This window comes from Acomys minous, assembly GCF_964271855.1.
Source record: "Acomys minous genome assembly, chromosome: 8".
In the NCBI taxonomy this organism is placed as follows: Eukaryota; Metazoa; Chordata; class Mammalia; order Rodentia; family Muridae; genus Acomys; species Acomys minous.
Window position 1 is genome coordinate 115867133 of NC_140489.1, and position 17680 is coordinate 115884812.

General features: G+C 44.8%; 1 protein-coding gene across 6 annotated transcripts in view; it reads left to right on the forward strand.

Annotated features, from left to right (window-relative positions):
* Nucleotides 1–17680, forward strand: part of MTA3 (metastasis associated 1 family member 3) — a 120461-nt gene that overhangs the window by 81628 nt on the left and 21153 nt on the right. For 4 of the 6 annotated variants that reach the window (XM_084793285.1, XM_084793288.1, XM_084793287.1 and 1 more), the window contains exons 10-15: nucleotides 386–460; nucleotides 2932–2990; nucleotides 6409–6533; nucleotides 9611–9759; nucleotides 10471–10693; nucleotides 17559–17645. In XM_084793285.1, the coding sequence (XP_084649411.1) occupies nucleotides 386–460; nucleotides 2932–2990; nucleotides 6409–6533; nucleotides 9611–9759; nucleotides 10471–10693; nucleotides 17559–17645 (718 nt within the window). The remainder of the gene's footprint in view (nucleotides 1–385; nucleotides 461–2931; nucleotides 2991–6408; nucleotides 6534–9610; nucleotides 9760–10470; nucleotides 10694–17558; nucleotides 17646–17680) is intronic. The other 2 variants (XM_084793286.1, XM_084793289.1) reach the window with 1 other exon arrangement.

A 17680-nucleotide genomic window follows, 5' to 3' on the forward strand; every position in this document is an offset into this window, starting at 1 on the left:
GCTTCAGGGCACGGCAGAGCCATTTCCCAGCATGCAGGAGGGCCACGTTCATTGGGTAATTAATTGCACCTCACTTCCTCCTGTCATTGCTTCACAGGGCTAAAAACTTCCCTGAATAAGTCAGGAAATATTCCCAGTGGTGATGTTTATAATTTTTAATCAGATTGATGAGAAACAGAATGAGTGCATGGGGTTGGATCTCTTACTAAATATAACTCAGTTTCTTTTGCTAAGAATTAATTTTGTGTTTTTTTTCCTGAAGTTTTTTTTTTCCTAAATAAGTTTTTAACATACAGAACCTTGATACTTCCTTTCAGAGAAGGGGTTTTGAAGGAAAACACTTTATGCCACAGGTTGTTTCATTATCATCTTAAATATTTTACAGCTCCCGTGGAAATCTTTGACGAGCATCATTGAATATTATTACATGTGGAAAACTACTGACAGATACGTGCAGCAGGTAACTTCCCGTGCCGCTGGCATGGCTGCCTGGCAGCGAGCTTTCTCCCCGTGTTTGTTAGCAATGAATTAATCCTGACCCTGTTTGATCTTTCCTACACTGCTTCAGGTCCCATGACTTCATTCTTTAGGATATAACTTCTAATATTTTCACGAAAATAGCTCACTCCTTTCAGCCTTCACAACTACTTGAGGAAGATGAGAGGAAGGGACGTGGCGGCAGAGGCATCGGGTCCTTGTGTGACTGATGGTTCACCTCCTCCTGCAAATGGAGTTTACTAGAAATACAGAACTGTCATGAACCGCTTGGACGATATGTTCTTATGGATTGATATTTGAGCCAGAGCCCATCAGCCTTATAGATTCAGATACGGCCATGATTTTCTAAAACTTCCATACGGATACGTGACATTTTTGTGGACCTGTCCCATAAGCTCTAGCCTCCCCAACTATGTTTAGGGTTACCTCTCCAGATGCTGGGTGTCACATCTAGAGCCTTGTGTGTGGTAGATGGGCATTCTGTCACTAAGCTATCACTAAGCTACGTGCCCTGCCCCCGCCCCCTGAGCTTTTGACCTTAATTGTAACACATCTGTTGTTATTTTTAGACAGGGCCTCACTGAGTAGTCCAGGCTGTCCCAAAACTTGAGTTCCTCTTGCTTCAGCCCGCAGAGTGGTAGGCTGGCAGGTGTCTGCCACCAAGCCCAGGTGTGGTAGCTTTCATCTTTATAGTTGGATGCTTTCTTCTTCAAAGTCATTTTAACATGTGGAATCATTAAATGTTGAGTTCTTCACAAATGCCCTAAATTCATGCTGCTCTTAGTTACTTATTTTGAAAAATACACCTTTAGAGAAAGGCATATAAATGCCTGTTTTAAATTCTTGTAGTCACATGTTGGAGCAAGGCAAAAATTAAAAACAGACAGCATTTGCCTAAATGTGCAAGCTGTACAGTGGCAAGTACTGGATGCTCCACAAATTCGCTTTAAGGCTCACTCAAGTGCCAGGCACTGCCATGGTCATGAATAGTGAATAGAAATCTACAGAGTATTGAACAATTTCCAGTGTCAACACCATATGCAATTCAGAAAGTGCCCATTTTAAACAACTGTGGTGGAAATGAAGGCTGTGCAGTCTGGGACCCTGTGCTGTTCAAGCGAAGTGTCCCCAAAGAAGGCACAGACGTGGCGCTAAAGACAGTTAACTGTGTTTGGGAAAGATTATCTCCCAAAAGTGTTGATTCCATTCTAAGTTTCAGGTTATCCTTGAACCTTTGTTTTCATCTGGTTGGACAGCTGACAGGAGGATGGCCCCAGTCTCTCTGGGGACAGGAACTCTGCATCCTCCCCTTTTCTGTTTGCTTTTATTTTTGTGTTGATTAGGACCTAGATCTGATTATGGATTTCCATTCTTTTTCTGCATTTGGCTCCTGGTTGCTTTTCAGTACAGCATTCTGTGAGTTCAGCCAAGGTTTAAAGTTACTACAGGGCCAGGCGCAGTGCACACCTGTAATCCTTACACCGGGGAGTTTGAGGCAAGGCCGAACAACACAGTAGTGAGTTCCAGGCCAGTCTCAGCTACAGCTACACCATGAAACCCTGTCTCGGAACTGACCGACTAACAGTTACTGCATATGGTCCCTCATTTGAGGGTAAAGCTTTGTTTAGTTCTATTTAGAGTAAACACAGTCACTCCCTCTTGCATGGAGTTTAGAGACTGTGTCTAAATATTTTTTTAAAAGCAAAGGTTGTGTGTGCACACACGTGTAGAGGGTAGTGGTGGTAGGACAGCGTGTATGGGCATATTCCTTCCAGAAAGGCCAGAAATAAAATAGAAAACTAAATGTGCAAAAATAAGACTGGTTATTGTCACTGTCCTCTGAGGGCTGGAAATGAGGTTCAGTGGTAGAGTGTGTACTTAGCATTTGTGAGTCCCTTAGGTTCAACCACACATGTAGTGTCTCTCTCTCTCTCTCTCTCTCTCTCTCTCTCTCTCTCTCTCTCTCTCTCCAGAAAAGTCCTTTTTAGTTCCTTATAAAATAATTGCTAGGCTATAGTGGTGTACGCCTTTGAATCCTGTCACTCAGGAGACAGAGGCAGGTGGATCTCTGTAAGTTCGAGGCCAGCCTAGTCTACATAGTAAGTTCTAAGACAGCCTGGGCTACACAGAGAAACCTTGTCTCAAAAACAAACAAACAAAAACAATGCAAAACAAAACAAAACAAAAGAAACCAGATTGGGAAGTGGAGTATTTTTATTGCTTTACTTTAGAAATCTATTTGGAACATGTCATGTGTGTTTACAGTTCTGCAGTCCAGAAGCTAATGGCTTTCTTAAAAGTCACTGAGGCTGTAGAATGCGTATCCGGAAGAACTCTTAAGATAGTGAATTGTACTGAAGCACAACTTGCCTTCTTGTGTGTCCGAGGGGGTGAAATTTCACACACACTGTTTTTGTCCATCTTTTGGATTAGAAACGCCTAAAAGCCGCAGAAGCCGAGAGCAAACTGAAGCAAGTTTACATCCCAACTTAGTAAGTAGCTGAGTCTTCTGACCTGCTCTTAAGCCCGGTGTTCCGAGCACCTCATTTGTTCGCTGTGACAAACCTGAATTTCCTTGTGTGTCTTGCCTGTCTTTCCTCTTCAAAGCCCCCAAATTGTTTTCTGTTGTCCACTACAATGACCATGGACAGCAAAGGGAGAGCTCAGAGGAAGGCCTGGGGTGACCAGCACAGGGTTCCAGGCGAAGGCCCGGCTTGCTGTTCTTGCATTAAGCTACCAAGCAAGAGTCCCATTTCCCAGTGGGACTGGGAAGGAAACTGTGTTGCTTGAGGCCACTGTGTTCCGTAAAGCTAGAAGTTTTTGAGACTTGTGCCTGGCAGATGAGTTTGTTTGCAGTTGGCATGCATCCCGCCTTGGAGATGTGTTGTCTGTGTGACTTGTTGAGGATGCCACGGGGTTTTCTTGGGCGGGGCTTTGTAGATGGTCAGCAGGTTGGGACTGGTTCCTGTGTCTAGCATTCTATCACTGCCTTTGGGGTTTACAGGTCATCATCCACATAAGAGTTTCTGTCCATGAGGTCTTCGGTTTGCTTACTCAGATCTACTACAGCCTTCTCTCTATTGCTTCAGATGTTTTCTAATTCTTTGAGCTAAATACAATCATTTTATATACATTTTTCTTTGCTAGATTTGTGTGTGTGTGTGTGTGTGTGTGTGTGTGTGTGGTTTTGTTTCTGTTTTTGAGACAGGGTCTCATTATGTCCTGGAACTCATTATGTAGGCCAGGCTGACCTCAGACTCAGAGATCTGCTCACCTCTGCCTCCCAAGTGCTTAGATTAAAGGCGTTTGCCACTACGCCTGGCTCTGGTTTACTTGGTAAAAACTGTAATTTATGCATCCCACAGTTATTCTCTATCTTCTGCAGTGTTGTTTTGAGACCCTTTAAATTATATATTTATTTCACGAATTCAAAACGTGTCATCCCACAAGGAAAACACTGGTTGTGACTCAAATGTGATCTTCTCAGGGGCAGACAGCCTTCTGCTGGCCTCAGTGCAGACACCTCAGAGAGAACATTTAGCCAGCGGGGACTTAGGCGCCCAATAGCTGTTTTTACCCAGCTCACTTTGCCTTCGCTCTCTTTATCCAAATCAGAGATCCACACAATGGCCAACTGGTTCTGTAACTAAGTCTCACTGGGGCATGGGCCTGTTTGTTTGTTACGTATTGCCCAAGTGCAGAATTTAGTAGTTGTGACTGTCACACACAAACCTAACTTCTTTATTAGTGAGCTCTTTAAAAGAAAAGTTTTCTACATTTTATTTAAGTGATCCTTGGAGAGCAATTTCTAACCATACTCAGAAAAAAATGTGCCTAATTTGCATTGTTTAAAAATAAGCTGAGTTACAGAGTCATATGTATGTCTCAGTGAATTTCCACATTAATGCTGAAAGAGAATATTGTGGGATTTGGGGACTCTTTTGTTTATTTGTTTTTAAGTTTTTTGAGACAGGGTTTCTCTGTGTAGCCCTGGACCCTGGACCCGCTTTGTAGACCAAGTTGGCCTTGAACTCACAGAGATCCGCCTGCCTCTGCCTCCTGAGTGCTGGGATTACAGGTGTGCGCTACTGTGCCCTGAATGTTATTGTTTTTTAGCACATTAAGAATTCTCAGGCTGGAGCGATGGCTCAGAGGTTAAGAGCACTGGCTGCTGCTCTACCAAAGGTCCTGAGTTCAATTCCCGGCAACTGTACATGGTAGCTCACAACCACCTGTAATTGGTTGCCCTCTTCTGGCATTCAGGCATACATGCAGGCAGAACACTGTATACATAATAATATACAGTGTTATTATAATAATATAATAATAATTATGTATTATAATACATAATAAATAAATCTTTAAAAAAAAAAAAAGAATTCTCTTTTCTGTCATGCTTCAGGCCTGGCAGTCTCCTGTAGGCAAAGCTTTGTGTTTAGTAGTGGGTGTGGAAGCTTAAGAAGACAGGTTGACTTCTTGAGGTTCATAGTACATACCTTGCCTGCTGAAAACAGTAACCAAGAAGATAGCTTTTTTTGTTGGAGTGGGGCGGGCAGTTTATTATGTCCCTTGACAGAAGTCTTTGAGGAAATACGAGTTCACTCTGCTGAAAGCTGTTGTGCTAAACAGCTAGTCGTGTCCTGAGTTGGGACAGGGCCGAGCCCAGTTGAAGAGCCCAGAGAAAGACGGTGTGGTTGGTGTGGAAAGAGTAGCCAGCCAGCTACAGGGTGGGTGGGGTGCGGTGGGGTGCCCATGACGTAAAGAGTGGGAGAATTTTAAGGACATGTCATGATTGCATTTGAAACAAGCAGTAGGGTACATATAGGGACACCTGTTGTGGGTGCTCAGTAGGAGAGGTGACACTAGCTTGACTTAGAAAGAGTTCTGGGGACGATGCTACCTTAGGAGGTGGGTTATCTTGCCAGTCACCAACCTCAGAAATGGTGGCACAATATTAGGTTAGGCCTTTTTGAGTTTATTCTATCAAAAAAAAAAAGATAGTAGATATGTGTAAAGTGTATACTGAGCATACACAACTGTGAGCTTCACGGCACACAGTAATCCACTTCAGACCGTAGACTAGATCTCTGAGGGAGAGCAGCCAGAAGGGAGTCTCCCGACTCTGAATGAGTTCCGTGTTTGCAGAGTGGAGGGTGGCCCTGCAGAGCTCAGCTGCATCTTTGCTTTGTCCCACCCCTTCAGGAGCCACGCAGAGGCCACAGGTCACCTTGACCAGGAGCAGTGCCAGGGCTTTCCCAGCCACACAGCACTGCCTTTACCTTAATATTCAATCCAAAAAAAAAAAAAAAAAAATCTCAGGAAAATTTATGATGAGGAGGATAAAGTCTAGTGATGTGTATCTTTCAAAGGCACAGTGTGCTCTGAAGAAACTGCAGTGCTGTGACGCAGGAGACACCACATCTACCTCAGAGTACCTGACACGAGATAAAACTGGCTGTTTTATACTTTAGTTTGTAAAAATGTGTGCCTTGGTTTTATTTTATTTTATTTCTTCTTATCATTCTACCAGATATACCCTCTTACTTGAGTCCCTGGGAGTCATGTGTGCCTATGTATTTCAGGTGTGTGCGTGTGCGTGTGCGTGTGCGTGTGTTTCCTTAAGGTTTGCTGTTACTGTTATTTTTTGTAGGTTAGTATACAAAGTCCTGGGTTCCTCGCAGCATCTTTGTACGTGCCTGTCGTTACATGTACTCTCATTTTCTGTCTTCTCTGGCCCCCTTACTTGGGTTGGTTCATCTTAGCACCCTGCTTCTGCCGCTCCGTTCCTTCACTAAATACATTGAGTGTTTGTCTTGTGTTTTGGGGAAGGTAAATTAGTAAAGAGGTGCCAGCTTTTTTGCCTTGTCCTAAAAATTATCTTTATCGTTTCACTTTACGTTTTGTTGAAAGCAGCAAACCAAACCCCAACCAAATCTCCAGCAGCAATGGCAAGTCAGGCACTGTGAATGGAGCTGTGGGGACCCCGTTCCAGCCCCAGAGTGCCCTCCTTGGGCGGGCCTGTGAGAGCTGCTACGGTAAGTTTGCTCAGGCGGTGCCTGGTTCAATGTGGGGAGCTGTCCTGCACTGTGGTTGCAAAGAAGCTTCTAGGAAGCTCAGAGGCAGCTCAGTGTGTCCTCAGAGTGAGTGGTAGCCCTCAGTCCCAGCTGCAGCCAGGAGAAAAGGGGGTGCTTGCCCAGCACCCTTGCTCCACGCAGCTGAGGTGGGTGTACTTTTGCTCTGCTTTTCTTCTGTGGGCTCTGTTTCCTGGGAGGTTTGCTTTTGTTTTGGTTGTTTTTGTTTGTTTGTTTGTTTGTTTCATTTTTTTAGTTTTTAATTGTGTACAGCTATATTAGCTTTGCCCAAACCACAGTACTGCGATACATACTAAATCCCCTTTTGGAGTTCCTCAATGTCATCTGACAAATGAAATGTGTCTGCTACTTCTGGAAGGAGAGGCAGATGTGTGGATAAACCAATGCTTACAGCCCTCAGGCTCCCAGAGCATCAGTAGAGGAAATGCCATGGTATGATATTTGCTTTTGGCCTCCGGCCTTGCTGTGTGTATCTCTGTTTGCAGGGCTCTTATGTGCGCTCCTGCTGTTACTTGGGGTTGCTGACATGATCTGGTGGGCAGTTGACACCACGTGTGTTTATTTAAAATCTCAGAGCAGCAGCAGCAGAAGCTCTCCTTTCTGTTGGCGCTTCTCTGCGTTGGGTTTTTGAGGCAGCCCAGGCTGGCCTCCACCTCACCCTCCTCCTGGCTCAGCATCCTCTTGAGAGGTTCGATCACAGGTGGACAGGTGGACAGATGGATATGTGTGCATGTGTACTTGGTGTCCTTATTTGTATCTAAACAAAGTCAGCCTGTGGGCTAGCGAGCTGGCCCATTGGTAAAGCCCAGGACCCCAACAACCAAGTTCTCAGCTCAGAGGAGCTTTATTTGCCCCCAGAGGGACAGAGGTCGGGAAATAAGAGACAAAGACAGGACACAGGATGAAGGAGACGGGGAAGGGAAGTAGGGAGAAGAGCAGGGGTGTGTCCTGGAGGGGGACACAGGACTGCCTCTGATAGAGAGGAGGCAGACAGACCATAGGAAAATGGTGGTTTATAAAGGTAAAAGGGTAAAACCCCATGTTAGGATGAGGCATCTAATTTTAATTGGGTATGTTAATTAGGTGAGCCAAAGGGGGCTTTTGATTGCTGGGCTTCAGTACTTTGATAGAGAGCCTCAGAGGGATGAAGTGGCCAAATAACGGAATAGACCTTGGTGGGTAGCTTTAGGGATGTAGTCTAATGGTTTTTAGCAAGGTAGAGGGGTGGGGAGAAGGGTCCAGCCTGCCAGAGGCATGTTTGCCATGCCCCCGCCCCCCATGCTCAGGCTGGCCAGAGTCCTTCAGAAGAGCTCATACTGGTCCTGCAGAGGACCTGAGTTTGGCTCAACCAACTCTAGCTTTAACTCCAGGGGATCCAACATCCCTGGCCTTCTAGGGCCCTCGCATTTATGCACACATGCATGTAATTAACATGTTTTAGCAAAATCTGTCTTAAAAGGTCAACTTTATTGTTTGTTTTCAGTTAAAAGAGGAAAGGGGTTAGGCCTCTCTTTGAAAGGAGTCTTCCAAGAATGGAACTTGATGAATGTGGAAATTATTCTGAATTAGCTAAAGGCAACTAAATATAATAGTCAGCTTTTCTGGGGCTCTTTTGGCGTGGGTAGGGTGGTGATTGAACCAGGAGTCTTTACTGCTCAGCCCAGGTTCTAGCACCAAGCTGCCCTCCAGCTCTGATTTTACCCTTTGCATGCTGGCGCGTGAGGCAGCCCCTGTGCCTGCTAACTGCTTTGCTCCAATGGTGGTAACTTACAGGCGAGGAAGACTGGTCACAGGCTTAGTGTAATAGGCTCTGCCTGCATTTTTAACTCTTCCATCTCTGCAGTTTCCACCTCTCTTAGACCCCACCTTGGAAAGATTTAGTGTTGTGTGACAGGAGTGTAAGATGCAGAACCTGACACAAGCAGTGTGTCCAGCCAAGCCATAAATCAGCTGGGGCCAGGCCTTACTGAGCATGACGGCTGCGCCAGCTCACGTGATAAGGATTTACACTCTTCAGGACAGTCTGTATTTAGAAAGACATTCTGAAGTAAGGTTTTTGTTTCCGGAGTAAAGGGACAGCACACAGATCTCTGATTTTATTTGCCTCCTGGCTTATCAGTGAGTCCCCTCTGGAGGACCTTAGCAATTAGCAATCCCTAGGAGAACGTCTGAGGCATTCCTTTCAGGTTTAAACACTGCCAAGGAGCTTAATGTGTGGGGTCCCACTTAGCTCCAACATAACTCAAAATGCCAGGTCAGTGCAATGACAAAAGTTTATTGTAATCAAGCCACTACTGATTTATCAGGGCCGTAGAACAGCCTGGGGGGCTCAATGGTGACCCTGAAGAGCATATCTAAGAAATGAAACCGTAAAACGAGGGGGGGGGGCTGTAGCGCTGTCCGATCATCCTTTGACATAAGCGGTTGAGCAAGGGCGTTTCCATCAACCAGGGTGGGAGTGGGCTCCTGGGGCTGAGAACATGAACTTGGTTTGACTCTGCCAGAAAGATGGAGAAGTTGTCCCTGAGATGTCTGGACTCCAGACAACTGTTTCTTTACAACAGAAACTGTTCAGCTATTGGGAAGTCCCCAGCTCCCAATAGGGCCTGGGACCTTGAACTTAGTTTCTCCCTATGATTAAATGGAGTCTGAAAAGGAAATGGTGGTAGTTAGACTACGTTTCTTTTGCTTGTTCACAACACTTAATAATAACAGTATTGTTCGGGAGACTTAGTTCTAGACATATACCTAATTAACAGAACAAAGTCTCAGCTGCCTGAGGCATAAATCAAGATGTGTCCATCCAGTGGATTCTCTTAATAGACACGACAAACTCTTGATGTGTGACAGAAGCAATGCATTCGGAGTACTGAGAACTGCACGTGTGTGCTGTGCTTTCCCGCGTGGCCCGCAGTCTCGGGAAAGACAGTAACAGTGTAGCTGTGGCTTCAAGGTGTCTCTGAGGTTTGCCTCTAATTGGGATCGTGGATTTTATAGCATCGTTTTTCTTCTGCCTTTAGCCACACAGTCTCACCAGTGGTATTCCTGGGGCCCACCTAATATGCAGTGTAGACTGTGTGCGACCTGTTGGCTGTATTGGAAAAAGTATGGAGGTCTGAAAATGCCCACCCAGTCAGACGAAGAGAAGTCTCCCAGTCCTACTGCCGAGGTACGTGAGCAGGGTCTGCAGGTTGAAAACGCCACGTTTCCTAGTTATGGCTTCTTCCTCGGAAGTAGGAGTGCAAGCAATACGGCACAACATACAAATGAACAAAACTGGGTTTTAGTACTGTATACTCGTGGGTGTGAACGTAGAAGAAGCAGGGACAAGTCAGATTTTTCAGGTATTCAAATATTAGTCTTTTGAGATTATTCAGAAAATAATGTGTGTGGGAGGCATTTGCCTGAGGAGAGAGCTTACAAATAGTCTTGTTTTTTAAAAACAATTTGTAACCTTTAGACACTGTTGAAAACATCTTATTACATAAAATAACAAACAAGAATTAAACATTTTTCCATCCTTGGCTACTGTGGAGGGACAAGGGCCGGGTCTTGAGTGAACAGTAGTTGAAGGATGACCTTGGTAAATGTGTGCAGATCGGGGATGTCAAGGGCCTGTGTCTACCAGAGGGAAGCAAGTTTCTGTGAGGCCTGATGGTACCTCAAGACTCCTTGCAATAAGTTAACTGCCAGCAGAGTCTTACTGATGGTATTGGTGCATACGATCTGGGATTGAATCCTGGCCCTGCCCCACATTCTTAACAGTCGTGCACAATGCTTTTCTCTCGAGGGGCAGGTTCCCGAGTTACAGATGCTTCCAAGTGGCCATGCACTTTGGCAAGTTCTCCTCTGTAAATTCCATTGTTTTCCAAAATTGCAGGACCCTCGAGTGAGAAGCCACATGTCCCGGCAGGCCACGCAAGGCATGCCGGTCCGGAACACTGGGAGCCCAAAGTCTGCAGTGAAGACTCGCCAAGCTTTCTTCCTTCAAACTACGTATTTCACAAAAATTGCTCGTCAGGTCTGCAAAAACACCCTGCGGCTGCGGCAGGCAGCGAGACGGCCGTTTGTTGCTATTAATTATGCTGCCATTAGGGCAGAATGTAAGACGCTTTTCAATTCTTAACCTTACACGTTCCGCCTCACCATCCTCTCTTTCCCTCGCTCTCTCTTTTTGTTTGTTTGTTTGCAATAAACATAAGTTCTTGTGTACAGCCTTTGTTTTTTTTTTTTTTAAACATTGTTCTTGTCTGCTGCCATTTATATCATTGCCACCCTGAGAAACAACATTGAAATCCCTTTAAAATTTCAGAGTAGAACTAATGAGAAAGGTGGTGATTGGGGCTGGGGTGACCTTACCCATTAGGCTTTTGTGACACAGTTGCCCAGAGGGACCTTAACCAAAGTGCTTCTGCCTATTTGCTAAAACTCCCTAGCAAGACAGCACAACCCAGTCTTCAGGGTTCATTGGGTTTTAATAAAATTTACTAATTTATACTAGTTAGGGATTGTCTGTCTTGGTACAACTCTCTCATCTTCCCAGGAGCCATTTACAGCCACTGTACAGATTGTAGAGAACACGGTCTTCATAACTAATCTCATTGTTGTTAGTATAATAAATTTTAGCCAAGTTTAGGAATCCTCTTCAAGGAAGCTTCCTGCTCGTCAGCATTTAGTTTTTACACAGGACACTGCTTGGTTGAACAGTCGCTGTCTGACTTGGTGGCATTCTGTATCATACATTATCACGTGGCGTCTCTGTGGCTCACCGCTCTTGTTTCCAACACATTCAGTCTTGCTTGTGTTTCTTCTTGTTGCTGCTGTTGGAACAAAGGTTACCTGCGCCACTGACCTGTGAACTCCTCTCTTATTGACACATACCTGATAATGTACACACGTGGTTTGTGTTAGATGTGGAGTCATACTTGCCAGGTAGAGCGACACAATTTCTCCCTAAAAGGTTTAAAAAAAAGTGGCTATTGCTTTACAAATAGAAAAGCTTAAAGATATTTTTTTGTTTTGTTTTGTTTTTGTTTCTTGAGACAGGGTTTCTGTATGCAGCCCTGGCTGTTCTGGAGCTCACTCTGTAGACCAGGCTGGCCTCGAACTCATGAGATCCACTTGCTTCTGCCTCCCAAGCCCTGGGATTAAAGGTGTGCAACACCATTGCCCAGGTCAGGTGTTTTTTGAGTGAAATTTTAAAAAATTGACCATGAGGTAGGGTGTGGTGGCAAATGAGTGCCTGTAATCCTGGGGAGGCAGGGTAGGAGAATCAGAAGTTGAAAGCCGCCCTCAGCCACCCAGAGGATTGGAGATCAGCCTAGGTGACATAAGAGCTTGTCTCAAAACACCAAAAACAGAAATGATGACTGAGAGAGAATTTATTTGTTTGTTTGTTTGTTTGTGTTTGTGTTTGTTTTGTTTTTTTGAGACAGGGTTTTTCTGTGTAGCCTTGCCTGTCTAGACTCACCTTGTAGACCAGGCTGGCCTTGAACTCACAAAGATCTGCCTGCTTCTGCCTCCCTAGTGCTGGGATTAAAGGCATGCGCCACCACCACCCAGCAAGAATTTATTTCTAAAGATAATTTTTCATCAGAAAGTTGAAAGTTGAAAAGTTTTTAAGTTTAAAGGCAAAAAGCCTTTAAGAAGAGTGAAAACGTCACCCATTCAATGCCCCTGTGGAGGGCGTCAGCTGTGTTATATAGCTATATTTGAAATTTTAGGCTTATCTTTGGGTCTGTCCTGGTATTTCTGAGTTCAGGGACTTGCCGTTTTTTCACCCATTTTAAGCAACTAGAAAATAAATACATCCACCCCACTGTTTAGCTGATTACACATATATTTCTGTGTAATTTCTTTGTTTTAAGGATTTATTTATTTATTTATTATGTATACAATGCTCTGCCTGCATGTACACCTGCATGCCAGAAGAGGACACCAGATCTCATCATAGATGGTTGTGAGGCACCATGTGGTTGCTAGGAATTGAACTCAGGACCTTTGGAAGAGGAGCTGGTACTCATAACCTCTGAGCCATTTCTCCAGCCCATCTGTATAATTTCTTAAAGGGGAACAAGAAAGCATTTGAGGCAGAAAAGGAATGATTGGCTGGGGACCATTATCATCTTTGTTTCTGGTGAATGAAAGAGAAGCCATGGCCAAATGGCCAGGCTGCCTCGAGGGCTGCCGCCGCCTTCAGCTCCTTGTCGGTTTTCAGTTTATTTGCACATCATCTTTGTTCTGATTATTCTTGAGTGAAGTGTTTTTGTGTCGCTTCATTCTAATCTTTTGTTAGTTGGAAGCCCATGCTACTAAAAATAGATTTAGGGTTAAATTGTCTATATTCTATATGTTCTAGTGAGTGGAAAATAATAATGAAGGAACAGTCGTTTGTTGTGATGAAATGCCAAGAGACATTATTTTCTTCTACTTTGTATTTATCTTCATCAAAGTACATAGAGAAGCAGACTTTTAGAACACTTTTACCTTACAACTTAATATTTCAGTGTTGCTCACTATGTTCTTTCTGAACTCTTCTGCTAGCATCTAATTGAGTTTTACATCGCCTTTTGGCTTGTGTCTCTACTTTGTTATAACCTCTTCAGTAGATGCTTTTATCTTAGCTCTGTACTATGATTAACTGTGAGTAACCTAATGTCCATAGGCAACTGAGTCTCTGATCCATCGGAAATGAAAAGCCCTTTGTGTGCCCTAGTGGTTGCCTGTCTGCGTGCATGCATGCGTGCGTGCCTGCATATGCCTGCATGCATGTTCCCGCTGCCCAGCCAGTGTTGTAGAATTACAGGGCATTGGAACAGGAGAGAAGCCACAAGCTTTCAGGCCCAGGGGAGCATGGCCCCACACCTAAGAACTTGACTCCCTGTTGTTTTTTGTTTTTTAAAAAGATTTATTTATTATGTATACAGTGCTCTGCCTGCATGTACATCTGCAGGCAAGAAGAGGGCATCAGATGACATTACAGATGGTTGTGAGCCACCACGTGGTTGCTAGGAATTGAACTCAGGTCCTCTGGAAGAGCAGCTAGTGCCTTTGAGCCATCTCTTCAGCCCTAGGTAATCCCTATTTTAAGAGAGCAGTTCTGATTGGCCGTGGAAGCACTCATTAGCCTTTCTTAAGTTCATTAAGGAACACGTGCTAAGGTTTGCGATATTATAGATGGGGGGTTTGCAAGAAGTAATAATAGCTGTGGGAACGGAAGTGGGAGGCTAGGAGAAATGGAGTGAGATTTTTTTCCCCCATTGTTCATCTTTTAGGGGAATGTATTTCCTATTAAATAAATAAATAAGTAAACCTCCCAGCCAGTGCCTGTAATCCCAACACTCAGGAAGCAGAGGCAGAAGTATTATTACTCCTTTAAGGCCAGCCTGGGCTACATAATGAGTTTAATTAATACCAGATCCTATCTCAAAACAAAACACAAGTATGTAGGATACCTATGCGATATGTATGTAACAAAACACTTGAAACTGAGCACATATAGTTAGCATACAGAATGCTCACACTGAAGCCGACTTAAAGGGCATAGGCAGCATTTCAGAGCCAGCTAAACTCCTGAGCAGCAGGGCCGCTCTGGAGGATTTGCCTGCCACCTCGTTAGCTTGTGAGATGATGGAGTCGTAAATTCACAGGCCAGCGGCAATCCCATTATGAAGTTACCGTGCGTGTCTTGAAAAGGTGTTGCTGTTTGAAGATGTGAATTCATCTTTGCAAGTATCCAAGAGCACATTACTTGAGATACTTGTCACATGGAGAGGTTTGGTTTTGTGGTTGTTAGAGTTCTCCTTTTCTCCTTCCTTCTTTCTTTCCTTCCTTCCTTCCTTCCTTTCTTATTTCTTTCATTCTTCTCTCCACCCTCCTCTTAGAATTTCTCTATGCGAAGGCCTGGCTGTCCTGGAACAGCCTTGTAGATGAGGCTGGCATTGAACTCACAGAGATCTGCCTGCCTCTGCCTCTTGGAGTGCTGGGATTATAGGCGTGCACTACCATGACAGGCTTCTGTTATATTTTCTAAACTTTTTTTTTTAATTGAGACAGGGTCTCTATGTAGACCAGGCTAACCTCGAACTCACAGCAATCCACCTGGCCTCCGCCTCCCAACAGCTGGGATTAAAGGCATGCGCCACCACCACACCAGGCTACATGTTTCTCTCAAGAACTGTTTTTCAGCACCTGAGTCCTGTGTTTCTTCTGTTCTATTGATGATTTTGTGTGCCCATGTCAAAAAAAATTTTTTAATGAGATTTTTGCTTTGTGTGTGTGGTTACTTGTGTGGAGAGTGAGATGCAGGCCTGCGACATGGCAGAGCATATCTGTGTAGGTCAGAAGACAGCATTTCATGAGCTTCTGGAGATTCTCCTGCCTTTGTCTCCCCTAGGGGCACAGTCGGATTACAGAATCCAAATTTCAGGTTGTCCGACTTGTGCCCCAAGCTTCACTCACTGAGCCTCCTTCCCAGCCACTGACTTTGTGCATTTTAATTACTCGTGTATATTTTGCAGCTTTTCTATTTTATAGTCTCCCTCCACCCCTAGTATTTCCAAAACATTAGAGAAAAGGTTGGAGATTGGTATGAAAGTGTCGCCATCCTATGTTTACCTCCAAGGAATATACGCCCTGCTATAGGAAGCTAACGAAATGAGCTATCGCCTAGTCAGTGGCTTGAGTGGCATGCTGTGTCCTCTCTGGGTGCCTTTGAGTCCCTCTGGCTTCTGTGGGCAGTCCTTCTATTACTCGCACATGTGTAACGCCCCCCCCCCCCCCCCCCCGTTGAGCTAGAGAAGGTGAGTAACTTGGGGATCAGGACTGACACAAAGCTTGGTGTGGCCTGGCCCGTAGGCCAGGATTGCAGCAGTGTGGATAGACGATCTGCTTTGTAAGCATTCCTGTGAACAGAATGTGTTTTCCCTACTGAACGGCTTCCATTTTTCTTACATTAAAGGCAGGCTGGCCCACCTTAGCACTTATCATCCTAATTTCTTTATATATCGCATGCTGACTGATAAACTCTCAACACCGACAGCTTCCTTGAAAATAGACTCATTGGTGAAGTTCAGCTTCCGGCTGGATCTCCAGAGGGGGAATGTGCAAATCCCCCCCCCCCCCCACCGGAAGACCACATAATTGGTGCAACTAGCCTGAGAAACTAGAGGCAACTGGCTGTAGTTCAAAGTAAACACGGTTGGTCCTGTGCTGGTGCCCGTCTGTGACGGACCTGCTGGCTCTTGTCAAACTGATGGTAATATCCTGGTGTCCGTCTCTTGTACCATTTTGACAGTTTTCCTGGTGCTCCCGCAAACTAAAGGGCAAAGTTTATATTGCTGCTAGGACTACAAACAGTGCCTTTGTCCAAAATGCTGAGGAATTTACCAAGGCGGTTCACCCAAGCTGCTTGAATTTACAAAGAAGAAAACAAAAACAAAGGCATTTCCTCTCTTATCTCTTTCCCAAACGTGGCTAGAACCTCAGGCAAAGTGGCCATAGGAAGAAGGGCGTTTGGTGTTGATGCTTGGTGGTTTGACCAGTGATTCATCCTTGCCGCGTTTGGGACACTTCTGATCTTTATTTAGATTGTAGTTCTAAATATGCTTGTTAAAGCTGTGCTGAATTCTGCCTCTGTCTTCACAACTTAGAAACTCTTCCAGAGGTGATCGGCTGAGCGGAGAGGGGGAAGGGTGGGGTCATTCAAAGTTGTCAGTGGCTGCGTAATAGTTAAACAGCACCTGGCCCACTGATTTGAATTCCTGGTGGCTTCAAGCTCCCTGCAGCACGTGCTTTGTCTATTTTAGCGCTTTTTAAAATGCTATCCCTACCATCTGCTTAATAGTTTTAAAAACACTTCCTTGATGAACAAGGGCTGGCTATCGCTCATGACAAACTCAGTCCTTTTAAGTTATTTGAGGTTCCAACATTTAAACACTAAATGTAAAGAACGCGCCTATGGATGTCAGAGGCAACTTCCGTATGTGTGCCTAGGAGGGCGGGGGGGGGGGGTCCTCACCTTGCAAAGGGAAAAGATCTCTCCTAGGATCAGAGAACTCCGAGGAGACATTTGCCACACATTTAGAGACGGGGCAAAGCATAAATATAATAATAGATCTACACCAGCTAAAGCAACTGGATAAGATTTATGGCAATGTCTGACTTTAAATTTTTTCCATTTACTTGGGTTTTTGCTGCTGTTGTTGTTGTTGTTTTGCTTTTGTCCCTTCAAACTACTTGACCTTAGCTCTTTGGTATGGCGGTGTCCCGCTCACTGCATCCTGATGACAGTTTATGTTGCATGCTTTATTTCCTTTTCTGAGATAGTTTATGGTTGGGGATGAGGGGATGAAAACGCAGTGGTCAGTGTCGGCCCTCACAGTGTGACTGTTGGAGCACATAGGGACCTTTAAAACCTCAGCCCAAGTATCATTGTATCAGACGAAGAACAGAGGACCATGACGGGACCAAACGACTTTGCCATCTGATGGAACTGAGTTTTGTTAAGATAGGTCAAAGCTCCTCAGTGGGGCGCACCGGGGGATGGGGGGGACAAGCTGAATGTGTTGCCCTGACAACTGTTTTTTTTTCCAATCCATATTAATCTTACGTTAGGATTGGTCCCACCTTGAGTGTACTATGTTTTCTATCATAGTATGGATATGTCACAGTTATCAAGGAAAGCTTTTTCCATCACTTTTTAGGCAGGCACACATAGGGGGCACACATGGTGTGCGTGAGACCCCCCCACTCACTCACACAGCTTTAATGCGAGCATCGGTGTGAGGGATGCTCATTCAGTTCAGGGATCTGAAAAGCAAAGCAATTTTCCCCAACCCAGAGGAAGGAACGGGAATGTGGTGGATGGTCTGCATTTTTTCCCCACCTGCACCTTTTATTTCTGTGATGCGTGTTCATGGTAGAGGAAGCCACCTCACTGCTTGTCTCCATGTTTCTTTCTCTCCCCAGATGCAGACAGACATGCCGAACTTTCTGGAAGCCCACTGAAAAGCAAAAGCACTAGGAAGCCATTGTCATGTATCATTGGGTATTTAGGTAGGTATCTTGGAACACAGGAAGAACTCAAGACA